The 14,101-nt window shown below is 39.2% G+C and overlaps 1 protein-coding gene across 3 annotated transcripts in view; it reads right to left on the minus strand.

Annotated features, from left to right (window-relative positions):
* The window catches only part of TMEM87B (transmembrane protein 87B), a 1,440,625-nt gene that overhangs the window by 1,184,484 nt on the left and 242,040 nt on the right, over positions 1–14,101 (minus strand). For all 3 annotated transcript variants that reach the window (XM_044078977.1, XM_044078974.1, XM_044078964.1), the window contains exon 3: positions 9,003–9,091. In XM_044078977.1, coding sequence (XP_043934912.1) covers positions 9,003–9,091 — 89 coding nt within the window. The remainder of the gene's footprint in view (positions 1–9,002; positions 9,092–14,101) is intronic.

Consider the following 14,101-nt stretch of genomic DNA (forward strand, 5'->3'; position numbering starts at 1 on the left):
TGGGAAGTGCTGACGCGAGTCTGTGGGAGGAAACTGCTCGTTAACTACTGCAGAAGTGTAGTAGTCCTGATGTCAGCTACAGGTTTTTCTACAGCGTGATTCAAAATGAAAGTAAAATAGTATGGAAAGGCAGGATGCCTAGGAGGTAAAACAGTAGAGTAGATTATTTTTAAAAGCTGCGGGGAGGATTTCATTAGGCAGGATCAAATAAGAGGGACTAAAAGAGACAGCAGGTTGAGCAATCTGCTTTCATATCCCGTTGTTCTCCTTTAATGTAAAAAAACTGCTCTCAAGCCCAAGTACTTAAACCAAAAGGCTTAGAATAACAGTTACACTTTAATCAGGTCACTAACAAGCAGTAATAAATGCATTAGAATAAACTAACACAGCTGAGTACTTTAAAGAGCAGGCATCAAAAGCAAAATAAAGTAATAAAGTAGGAAGAAACACACACAGTAAAAGCAGATGAATAAAGTGCAATTTTTTTTTGGTTAAGTGGGAAGGGATGAAACACGATAATTTAAGGTTGATAAACTAAGGGGGTGGGCTTCCCAAATGATCTCTCTCTACTCAGTAGAATAAGCTGATGAGATGGGACTGGGAGGAGTGTCCAAAATGAGATTTATAATAGGGGTAGGTAACTCAAAAGCGAACAAATTTAAGAACACAACAAGGACCGGGTGGGTGGGGAACTCAAAGCTCCAAAAGAACAGAAAACTTAAAACAAAACAAATGTAATACTACAATAAGATACAAACAGAAGTGATCAAACCTTAAATAAAGAGCTTCAAATCAAAATTAAATGCAGACCACACACATCTTGAAGATCTATCGAGCACATCCAATCATCTTTTTCCAGAAATGGAAGGACAGACTGAACTGTGACCATCCAGAATTTTGCCTGCCTGACAAACTTGTTCAAGATACTGAAGTGTAGGACTGGCCCTCCAGTCCCCTGTCATTTTTGGCACTAAAAAGGACCTTGAGTAAAATCCGGATCCTATTTGGTTTGGTGGGACTCTTTGGATGATTCTTTTTTTGAGCAGCTTTAGAATTTCTTAAGCTCATCCCTCTGACTGGGTGGAACGTCGGTGATTCGCCTTTTCAGTCTTTGATAAAGATCAAAAGGGATATGGTAACCTCTGGTAATTATCATCTGCATCCAGGAATCTGATGTTACTGAATGCCAGACTAAGTGGTGCACACAGAATCATCCCCCGACTGCCTCCAGAGGCAAGCAATTGGGCAGCTCTTCAGGACCGCTGATAGGGCTGCCCAGAGAAGGAATCCCTGGAGCCCTGGTTATACTGGCCTGCTCTGCCACTGGAGGGGCTTCTTCATGATGGGTTCCCCCCTCTGTCCCAGGGGGGGACTTGCCACGTGTGCTATGAAAAGGTCCTTGGGACTTCCTGAACCACATCTTTCCACTTCTCTGATTCCTGGTATAGGATTGTTGAGGAGTGGAAAAATGTACGCCTACAGCAGACAGGGTGTTTCCATCATTCTCACACCTAGCTAATGTGTCTAACTTTTGGGTCAAACAGAGAGAAGCATCAAAGGGAGCACTGACGAAGGAATACTTGAAGAGGTCTGTGAAGTTACACAGGCGCATCCAGGCATGACGTCTCATGACAACTCCTGCACCCACTGATCTGGCCGCCCCTTTGGTTGTATGTGCAATCAACCGCATGGATGAGATAGAGATGGATTCTAGGGCGGCAAAGCCTGGAGGCTACCTTGTCATGTACCTCGTCTACACTGCTTCTGATAATATTCCTGAGAGTTCTGTCAACAGGTCCCTTTGAAGAGGGGTAAAATGTGCCAAACAATTCAATGACCGTATGGCAAATGCCATTGAATCATAAACTCGCTTCCCTAATCTGTCCAACGTCTGAGACTCTCGGTTTTGGAGTAGGACTCTCTTCTGTGAGTTCCTTCTCTGTGGCCGCCAACATCACCATAGCATCTACTGCCAAACCCTTGGACCAGTGGGGTTGAACCTCTGGGGGGAAGAGTATTTTGTCAGGTCTTTGGGGGATTGGCCCAGTGGTGTCAGAGGCCTTCCAAGCACGAGTAAGATGATCTTGACTAACTCATCTGCAGGCTGGGTCACCCAGGAAATAGAGGGTCAGGCACAGAAAAGCCTGCAAGAGGAAAGATGCCTCAGAGGAAGGGTTGATGGGCTTCCAGTCACCCCTCTGTTTTAATATCTCTAGTTTGTCTCCAAAGGAGACATCTTCAGGGGGCGACCATGAAGACCCCTCCCCTTCATTGAAATCCCTGTCTTTGGTGAGAGATTCTTCTGGTGACTCAATGTGCTTCCTCTTGTATGATCTCTTATGGGGTGGCTCATCAGGGGGAGGTCTGAAGAGGACTCCGAAGAGAGGGTACCCTGCAGTAGGGTATCTTGCTGCTCCCATGCCTGCTGCCCCAGTGTAGTAGACTGTGACAGCTGCACGCCAAAGGACACACATATATGACACTCCAGCCCAAGAGTGCCAACTGTGAGCCTACTGAGGTGAGTGCTCTCTCCCTAATCTGGAAGGCAGGCCCACATGAAGAGGGATGGGAGCCCAGAACAGAGAAAGACCACCTCAGAACCAGAGTCACACCCTGCTCCAACGAGCCCACCTCCAGAGAAGATGCCGCAAGAGGACTCAAAGCTGTCAAAGTAACCATAACCGTAGACGGTGCCATGGAAAAAAAAACTCGGTGCCACACTAGGGATCCTGGTGCTGGCGCAGCCAAGTCATGGTCCCATGGGTGGGATGGCTTCAACTGAGTCGAACTCCACAGAGTAGATTCTGGAACCACTGAGAGATCCACCAACAGTACCGAAAAAGCTGGCACCGGGAGGGGCATCAGCATCACGGGCTCCAAATCCTGTGGGGAGGTTGAAGGAGGAAGATAAGTTGGGAGTCTGTGGAGAAAAAAAAACTTGGCTCCAAATGGTAGGGAGGTCCTAGATAGGGTTTGAATGCCTCTGGCCACTAAGAGCTGATCTACAAGTCTCACTGCATCAAGCTTTGAAAGGTTCCTGGTGATAACAATGGACATCCCCAATGGAGATTCTGGTTGGTCAATCAAGGGACTGAGCTGCTGTCAGACAAAGGGATCAATGGATGGGGAATATTAAGTCCTGGCTAGGGTTTTGACCTTTGGCACCATTGTCAAATGACCAAAAGGTTGTGATGGAGGGGAAGTCGCCAATTTCAATGGGGAAGCTATTGTTGGTGCCGAGGGGGTCTGAGGTACCGTGGAAGGAGTCGGTACCATGGTGATTGTAGTAGTCAGGTCCGTAGTCAACAACAGCATCAAGGATGAAGTCTTAGGCTACGATGCAGAGACAGACATTGGTGCCAATTTAGGTTATTTAGTCTTTGGTTCAGTATGAACCTGGCTTTAGAAGTTTTCTGTTCCTATGAATGAGGAGATGCTGGAACCAAATGGCTCCTCTTTGTTTCTTTCTTAGGAGGTTTTGACACCTTCATCTCAGACAAAGACTCTGAAAAAGTTTTTTTTTAATAAACCCTTTAAGATTAACTCATTCCTACGCTCTGCTATGGTATGGGCACTAAAGCCCTTACAGAGCTCGCACGGAGGTTGGACCTGTAGATATGGCACTCTCAAAAATATATGGTAATCAGAGTTAGGCATCTTCCTGCCACATTTGTCACACTGTTTAAAACCTGTGGTACCTTTTTTGTCAGCCATGTCGAAAAAAAAACAAATTACCAGACTGAAGGTTATTCACGAGATCACCCATACAAACACACAGTGATAGAGAGGACAGCAAAGCAAACAGATTTTTTTAGGTACCAACAGTGGTAACGCAGAAATACCCGGTAGAAAAGGAAGAGGAGGGGAAGGATACCAGCGATGGTATTAAGGAATTACCAGACATGGGGGGGGTAAGGGAGGAGCCAATACCAACTATGGTAAAAAAAGTAATACCGAAAATGGTAATAAGGGAAGATAAACAGCACTTGCACACTAGTTTAATATTACACATGAAAAACATCTAGAAATAACAAGGTTTAAGATACAAAAATTAGTGAAACCGTGAAAAAAACATCAACACTTAGCTTGAGAGCAGGCTTGACAAGTCTTGAAACTCTATGCGGAAAACGAGATCTGGAGCGATAGGAAGAGAGGCACTATGGGTAACCTTAGCTCAAGAGTTTCTGGCTGGCACAAGCTTGTTATATCAGCTGAGTCAGTTCCAAGGATGGAACTGAAACCCAACGGTTATGAATGAATGAAGACTGACAACATCAGATGAGATGTTTCAAAAAATAATAAAATTAGAGGACAGAGCACATAGGAAAAACCTGAAATTTTCTGTTGTACCAAAGAAGCTGGAAGGAACAGACTGTATTAATTTTATAACAGCACAAATAAGCAACTGGATTACTATTCTACATCAGATGATGTTAACTGAAAGGGCACATCATGTGCATGCTCCAAACCTGGCTTGAGAAAGCAACCTAGACCTTTGACAGTAAAGATACAATCCTACTAGCAGAAGGAGTTGATTCTGACAAAACTGTGGCAGAAAAACAAAGTACTAAAAATGGGAGACAGCAGATTGTTTGTGGAAAATACTCATTATATACCAAGCAGAAAAGTAAATTTATACCCACTATTCAGGGGATGTCGAGAAGAAGACATGAGATTCAAACTGCTGTACCCAGCTATCTTCAAAATATTCTTCCCTGGAGGAACAAAATAATTTTTAATGAAGTATATGCTAAAGAGGAATTAAGGTTGTCCATCAAAAAGTGAGCTATAAAACAGAAGGAGATTCTGCTTCTTGTTCTTCTGGTAATAAAGACCACACAGAGACTGTGCCAGTGAAATATTTTCCAAAGTTTCAGTGGAAAATGCTTGAGAGAAGGAAAAAGCAGAAGAGTCGACAAGAAGAATTGTGAGTACATAGGAAATGAAGCAGAGACAGGATTTGGGAGATGGAGATGAACAGGAATAAGACCAGTAACTTGGTAATTGACAAATGTGAGATTACAAAGCAATAATTATATTTGTGAAACTGGACTTTTTTGGACTTTGTTAAATTTGTCAGGAACTCTAAAGCATATGCTCTACTTCATGTCATTAATGTTCGGAAAAATACTGAAAAGAGGGGAACAGGAGGAGAAAAGGAAAGTTAACTATAAATAAAACAAAATTCTTCATGGTACTATTTTTAGTGCATGATTTTATTTGCATGCTCTAAAAATTGTAAAGTTTTCCCAGTTATTTTCAAGTGTAATGGGGATACTAATGTAGAACAGATGCTCCTGTTTTTTTCTTTAGTCTAGTTAAAAGAGCATGACAAAATAAAAATGAGTGTGCTTTTTCTTATTCTTGCATAGGGGAATTACTGGATTAAGGCCCTTAGCTTGATCTAGTAACATGTTTTAAGAGAAAGCAAGTAAACGAAAAAGAATACTTAGTATTATAAGGCTTTCTTCTAGCAAATAAATGTATGCTTAGTAGCAATTTTGTATGTGGCCCTCATGTTTCAGGTTGACAAACTTATAAAGAGAAATGGCTAGGAGATACTGTTCCCTGAAAGCATTCAAATGTTTACACAGCTGAGACAGCTATAAAGACAAGACAAACTCAGACTGCACTTGAAGCACAGGCTTACACCATATGTGTCTTAGCATGGATAACCTTTCTTTTAGGTTAACTCAAGCCTGTAAGTGTGGCTGTCAGTTTAGAATATTTGTTCTTATTAGGAGGATAAAACTTCAATACTTGAAGATGTAACATAGTTGTATGTGTTATTATTAAGTTAATAGGTGTTGGGGGGTACTGGGATGTATTTGTTTTTTGTTTCATGTCTTTCAAAAAAAGAAATGAAGTTTTGTAAGATGTGACATACGCTCAAATGGATACAAGAAACAACTGTACAAAAGAACAATCTGCCAAACATTATATGCATGTAACATAAAAGCTGGAACTAGACATTTAATAAAACAGCTGTTATAAGTAAAAAATGGGAATAATAATTTTAATACAATGATGTGTTCTGTAATGACTATAAATGTCAATGGTCTCACAGATGAATACAAAAAATAAGAGTAGTGAACTATATTAAAAATGTAGATTGCAAATAGCTATGCTACAGAAAACACACTTGGAAAGAACTGAACATGTGAATTTGATAAAGAAATGTTTTCAGGATGGTTATTCCACAGAATACCTGGGACACAGGAAAATAAGTGCAACAGGAGCTTCAATTGTGACAGAAGAGGATAAAAAAATAATAATGGTAGATTTGTAGTACTAAATGGCTACTGGCAAGGGAGGAGGATTGCACTGGTATGTATTTACACTCCACCTAAAACTGCTATAATGGAGCTTCAGAAAATTCTGGGAGAAATAATCATCTTTCAGAAAGGAATATTTCTTATAGGTGGGGAATGGAATTAGATGTGCAACAGTGAAAATGTGTCTGGGGACGAGAAAATATAACAAAGGAGGGTAGTTTTTTGAAGATGTTTATGAAAATATTTAGCATGGAAGATGTAAATTCAGCACTAGGAGTTCAGAAAGAATTTACATACTCCCCAAGATACAAAAAACTGGGCTAGGCTACACAGAATTTTACATTTCACTGGAACATATGCATATGATGGTGTAGTGGTAGAGCGGTTGTATTGTCGCCTCACAGCAAGAAGTTCTCTGGTTTGATTCTCAGCTGGAATGCTTTCTGTGCAGAGTCTGCATGTCCTCCCTGTGTTATTGTAGGTTTCCTCCAGGTGCTCCAATTTCCTCACACTTTACAAAGACATGTGTCTGGAGCGTTTCTCCCTGGGACTCCAATGAAAAGTGGATCATTCCAAGTCAGACTTTCCCAGTAAACAAATGTTAAATAAAAAAAAAATAATTGAAGGTCTTGATACGCACCCAATAACTATTTCCAGATCATGCACCAATAATAACTAAAATAAAAACATAGGCTAATGAAATAAAAGTGACACACTGGCACTTTCCCACCTATCTATTGCAAAGAGAGTAATTTGAGGAGTGGGTAGTGGAAATTGTTCAGGTGCTATTAGAGAAAACAGAAATTTCTTCTGAAACTATAGTTAGGGGTGGGATAAAATTAAAGTGGAGTTTAAAAATAGGGTGGAAATAAAAGAAAGGTAGATATGGTTAAGAAGTAAACAAAATTATTTAAAGTACTGCAAAACAGGGGAATCTCACAGAACAAGAGGAGAAGTAACTGCAGAATGCTGAAAATAAAATAAGGGATTACACCAATAATATGCATGAGTTTAGAAAACTTCCTGTTTTGAAACTGATTTTGATAACTCTACAGCACAAAAACGTTTAGCATAATGACTCAGGCAACAGAAAGCAGAAAGGGCCGTCACCAAGCTTAGGGATTTGCTTTCAGCGGAAGTCTTAAAGGAACCATGGCATTCAAGCCATAGCCTTTATCAGCTTGGAATTCCACTATCCATCTGGTCTCCACCTTCACAGTGAAATTCTTGACATCACCACCCCAAGGATGCCTAGTGAGCAGCTGAAGCACCATAAGCACAAATAAATGTCCAGAAAACTCAGCTGCATGTGCAGCCAGACTAGTGTTGAAGCTTCCATCCTCTTCCTTCTGGATACAAATATCAAAATGTGCTTCAACAAAGTATTAGTTTAAGAGTGTATACACCACTGCAACCAGCTTTTTGTACATTTTTATATTTTTCCCCCAACAGATGTTCGTTTTTCAATTGAATTACACAGGTTATAGGTCAAATTAAAGGTGGGGAAAGTATTGAAATGATTTATTGTAGTCTCATTTTTTATATCACAAAAACCTGGCATTTTGACAGGAATGTGTACACTTTTTATATCCACTGTACAGGGGAGGAATGAATTTTAAAAGGAGCCTGGATTTGAATGAGCGATATAATGCTTGACTGGCAATGATTGGTTAGATAGGATGTATAATGTCTGCAATTAAAATGTCAATATGGTTTGTGATGTATAATGTTTGCAATTAAAATCATGTCAATATAGTTTGCTTTCTTTTATACAAATGTATGATTGCTTATGTCATAAGCAAGAATTTAATAAAGGTCTTTCATGTTTAAAAAAAAGCTAAAAGAGTGAGGAGGCATTGGATATAGCCTGTATTTAAAAATAATTTTTAGTGAACTTAGTGAAGATCGCATGATACATTAGATCCTAATAATGCTAACTCCCCTTCATGTCTCAGCCACTATATACATGCTTCACATATACCTACATATGTGATACTCTGAACTAAATGGAAACAGTGTATGACATCTGTAGAGAACAGTGACACTTCTGTTTCTTTAGCATCTTGCTCTCAAATGCTTTATAAGTCAAGAACAAATTAGGGCTGGAAACAGTAGCCCAAGGATGCTGTCAGAGCTCCTTTTCCTCTAAGGTATGGCAATCTCAGAGTTTGTATAAACGTTGCTGAGGTGTAGTGGTGAAACTCCCCACATGGGGATGGGGGTACTAAATAAGTGAGAATGTTAGTTTCACGTTGTTTTTTTGGTAATTCCTGGACTTGCAATTATAGTTCTCGGAATTTCAGCAGTGACACAATGAGAAAAACATTACAGTTATTTCAGCAGACAGTATCAAACATTCAAGTGTTTGTTCTAGAATACAATGATTCATGCCCATACAAAGATATTGAAACATACAGTGTATCCATCCATAGTACATGGGCAGTTTTGTTTCTTTCTGATATTTATCTACTGCACATGAAAACACACCGTCTGAAGCCTGTCAATGCTGTCCTATAAAGCTTTCTACACAGTACACACAATACACATAAGTTATTTGTATATTCTGCTACGCAACCTACCTGCAGAGTATTTACAATGTAGGTCATTAACACTGCCAGTAACTCACAATGATTCCAAATGCCTAACTAGCTCATATTAAATGGTATAAGAAGAAATGTCACTGAGGAAATAGACAGTGCCCAGAGAAGGCGGCAGCAGCATACTCACATCGATTACATACTCATTGTAGCAGGGATAGTACTTCAGCAGCCACTCCACTCTAAAAATAACCATGCCTGGACAGTAAAATGAAGTAACTGGTGGAAGAAAAAAAAATTACATTGAATCTTTATTTACAGTAATGCTGCACTTACAAAGCAACTATGCAGGACACAAGTTTATAGTATTAGAAATAGTCAAGTTGGTTTAGCCATTTCTATTTTCAGTGATTGTAGTTCTACTGAAAGAAATCATAGAGGACACAACATTTCACTGGCTTCATAGATTTCTATAATACTAGTACATAATGCTAATATCATCTTGTAGGTGTGGACTGCGTACAGCATCTCAAATTGCACAAAATGCATCTGTTTACACATATCATACTATCATTATATAGCAACAAACTTTTAATCACAAAAATTAAATACATAAATAAATATATAACATATATACGCACCATAACTGTGCATCTGTGTTGTCTATTTTAGTCTTTTCTCAAACTATAGGATCTGGATCAGACCTCAGAGCCGGCTTCAGCCACTTCAATAGACTTGGGGTCCCCTTATCCATAATCCTCTCTTCTCCCGAAATACCTCAGATCAAGTTTGCCCTCTAGTAAGAATTTGAAGGTATTTTTTCGTGAGCGATACAGCTCACAAGTAAATAATATTCATAGTATGGCAATGGTTAATGATGATGATTTGTTGAATTTAAGCATACATGTTTTTTCAATGTCTTGAGGATGATGCTGTTTTAGATGCTGAAGAATGTGATGATGGCATTGCTGAATTAAATGAAACCAAGGAGGGTTTTATCACAGGTTATGGACGACTAGCTTTACCCAATTTACCTTCTGATAACATGTTCATGCTTCCTAGGCATATTAATGTTTTTGAGAACAGTGTGCAAAATGGATGAGCGGAGCTTACGACCCTTCCTAAGTCAATTTAATTCTTATCATATTAGTAAAGATGAATGATTAGCATTACAGAAGTTGCGCTCTAATTTGGACAAGACTGTTTTTAAACCTGCAGATAAGGGGAGCAATTGGGCAGCGATAGACAGAACGCAGTATGATGAAATGACTCATCAGATTCTGTTCGAAAAAGATAAACTGCCCAATAATCCTGTCAAAGTTTTCACTTAGGAATTATGTGAAATTTTGGAACGTAGAACGTGGGGAGAGGTTGTGCTCCCTAAAATCTAAGGATGTTAAAAAGTTAATTATTAAAGAGTCTAGGGACCCTCATTAGTATGCCATCCCCAAAGTTCATAAGAGTTTAACGAACCCCCTGGTAGACCTATCATTTCTGGTATAGGTTCCTATTTAGAACATGTTGATCTCTCTTTGGATTTGCATCTTAAAAAAATATTTGCCCATGATGCCTTTTAGAACACCAGTGAGGTCTGCATAGATTTGTATAATTTATACTGGAAACTGGGCTACTTTTGGGCAATGGTGGATGTAAGTGCTTTGTATACCAACACAGAAAAAAGGTGGGGTATGGGAGCTGCAGGCAGAGTCCTGGGAGAGGGACCACAGTCGTCCTTTCTGTTTGCCCTTTTATTGTTTTGTTTGACTCATAATTATTTTAGGTGGAAGGATGACTTCTATCTACAAAAGAAGGGTGCAGCTATGGGGGCAGCTTTTTCCCCCTCATATGCCATAATATACATGGGGGATTTTGAGAGGCAGTTCATGAAGGTCTTTATTATACGAATGAAAGTTCATATAATCAAACGCTGTAAACAGTGAAAATGCTGAACTTCAAACCCTTTATTGTGGGGGGCTGTGCCCCCCACCGCTAATTTTATATACCAACTCCGAGATCACACTACAGTGTGGAAAGGGCAAATTTCCAAATCTTCACTGTACCGTGATCGCACAAAAAAACACACTGATGAACGGCATTTTCACGTATACAGCCATTCGATATTTTGGAGTTTCGTTCTTCTAATAGGAACCTGTTCATGATGCTGAATGAACAATGTTATATATTATAAAAGATACGCTGATGACTTGATTTTTATTTGTAAGGGTGAACAAGATAAATTTCTGGGGTTCATGCAACTGGTTAATGATAACCCCCAGGGTTTAAACTTCACTTGGAGCATCAGGGTACACAGCATTTCATTTCTGGATGTTGAATTTTATATTAAAGGTAGGCAGACAATTCAGCATAAACCTTTTAGGAAGCCAACTGCTGTCAACAGTTTCTTATATGCGGACAGCATGCACCCTCCCCCATTTAACAGAATCCTTGTCATATTGGGAATTCAGAAGAATTTTTAATAACACTTCTGGAATGGAACTTAGGGGCATATATTTGGATGAGGTGCATGAATACTTGGATGTTCGAGGATATGCGGTCATATTTTACACAGGGCCAGACAGAGGGTACAGGGAGGGGGGCGCTGTAAAGTTAAGGGTGCTTTGAATCATATGGAAACTGATGAATATTTTGAAAAGTTGTTTTTTTTGTCATGAGATACTCCAAATTTTCTCCTTCATTGGAGAAAATTGTTAAACAGGTTTGGAATGCCATTTGTAAGGCTGTTTCTGTTGGTTTCCTTTTTCCTAAACATATCTTCTCTTATGGCAGATACAGTAACTTAAAGGAGTTACTCAATACAAACATTTAAGCAAAGACGGGTAGTAAAGTGGATACTTATCAATGTGGTAATTGTTCAGTGTGTTATCGTGTTAGGAATTTGAATGGTTGCAAAATCAATGGGAAATTGTATTCAGCCAAGGAATACTACAACTGCAACTCTTGCGGTGTGGTTTATATTACTGACTGTGGTTGCAGTTGCACTTGTTGGTACATAGGTCAAACCACAAGGAGGGCCAAATTATGAATCTTGGTGCACTTATGAGACATCAGAAGGTAGAGATTGGACAGCCTAGTAGCTGCTCACTTCGTGTCCAAACATGAAGTGGTCATCTAGAATTTTGTTTGTGTTTTTTAGCTATCTGGAGTATAAAGGGATGTGGTTTCATCATTGTATTATTCCTTAAAGGCAAAAGGCCGAGGTACCAGAATAAAATTTTTATGATCAGTTTTCCTTGTATGGTTCCTATTATGATGGCAGCATTGTGTTTCTTTGGTTGGCAAACAGTTTCTTCTGGTCATAAACCTATACTGGCTGTCAGCCTTGAGACCGATGTTGCCTGAATAACCAGCCAGCCCTTCATTATCACTGTCATCATGCCAACAGGCCTGTAATCTCCTTAATATTTCCAATATCCCCTACATGACAAACCCAGAAAGGGACATTACAGTGTTGTGGAACATTTTAAGACCGTTTCAGATCTTCTCAGGATACAAAACTAATGAAGCTAAAACAAAGGCAATAGCGGTAAATTATGTAACCATACACAAATTGGTCCAACAATACCCATATTTATAGGGACATGATAAAATGAAGTATTTAGGCATATGGATTAGAAACGACTCAGTGGTGGCAGTTAAGGATATGTGGGAAGAGACTAAACAGAAGATAATAAAAAAAATTGAGAAATTGGAAGTTTTTGTTATATGGATATGGATACTAAGATACATGCTATTAAATTTTTTTTAGTTCCTTTAGTCTTATACAATGGTAAGGCATACTTTATCAACCAGAGGAGAAGTTGAGGATAGCAATTAAAAAAGAGTTGAAGGATTTTATCAGGGAAGGGAAGATAGCAAGGGTCAAGTGGGATAAGCTGATTCTATCAACAGAACAAGGCGGAATAGGATTACCTACTTTGAGGGGGCATTTTAGAGCAACAAAGTTACAGCTCTTATACATAGCACAAGCAGAAAACTATAATTAAAAGTGGAAAGGAAAGATGCTAACACAGGGAGGAAGCTAAAGAAATATGGAGAGATTGAGATTTTGGATGCAGATTCTTAAGGAGAACAATCAAAATCATACAGAGTATTATATTCATAAAATAGCAGGGAGCATTCTAAGAACCAAACCAGCATGAGAATGGAGAAGAGATTTTGCCAATAGGGGTAACTGTGGCCAATAGGGGTAACTGTGGTCAGGGATACAGATAACAGGCAAGAGGGGGCTGGTATTGGAGAAAACGGGCAAAGGAACCAAGGTATTGGGAGCAAATAATTAGAAAGAGAAATTAATAGAATGGGAAGAGGCCAATAATTTATTTGGACTGCAGGTTAGAGATTGCCTTCCCAATCAAGGACTGATATCAGAGTATAGGCAAAGAGAAATAAATAGGGGGCTCCTAAATGAAAGACCAGCACTGGTAGAGTTGTTAATAAAATCTAGAACAGAAGCTGCTGTTAAAAAAGGAATAATTAGTAAAGCATATAAAATATTGCATAATAATTATAAGAATCAATTAGGGGAGCTTAGAAAGGATTGGGAAGAGAGACTTGATAAGCAATTCACAAAGAGACAATTGTGATACATATATATATATATATATATTTCCCAAGAAAACAAAACTACTACTTTTCTCACCTACCCACAAATCTTCCCAACTAAACTTCTCTATTACTGCAACTGATAATTCCCTCATCTCCCCAGACTCTACAACTAAACTGCTTGGTGTTACTATTGATAATAATCTTAGCTATGATTACCATATCAATAACACTATAAAAGCAGTTAATAAAAAAAATTGGTTCACTGTACAGAATCAAACCCTACCTTACACTAGAAGCACGGACCACCTTAGCACAATCACATCTTATCTCTACCCTACTGTATGCCTCCTCTATTTACACTAATCTCTCTAAAAGCAACCTGAAGAAACTTACTACATCCTACCACAATACAGCTCGCTTCGCCACAGCATCCCAGTACAGAACTCACCACTGTCTAAACTTAAAACACTTACACTGGTTGGAACTTCATAACAAGATTATATATCAACAACTCTTAATAACACATAACATTCTATATCAACCATCAAAAACACCTGCTCTTAGTAACCTCTTGATCCCCTATAATAACTTGAAACAGCTGCGCTCTGCTGAAAAGCTACAAGTCAACACAACTCGAATTACTAATTCTGCAGGTAACTGCCTTTTTTCCAACTCAGTAGGCAAAATATGGAATAACCTCCCCTCACACATTACCTCTATAGG

This window comes from Protopterus annectens, chromosome 1.part1, assembly GCF_019279795.1.
Source record: "Protopterus annectens isolate FY-2018-M chromosome 1.part1, PAN1.0, whole genome shotgun sequence".
Taxonomy (NCBI): Eukaryota; Metazoa; Chordata; order Ceratodontiformes; family Protopteridae; genus Protopterus; species Protopterus annectens.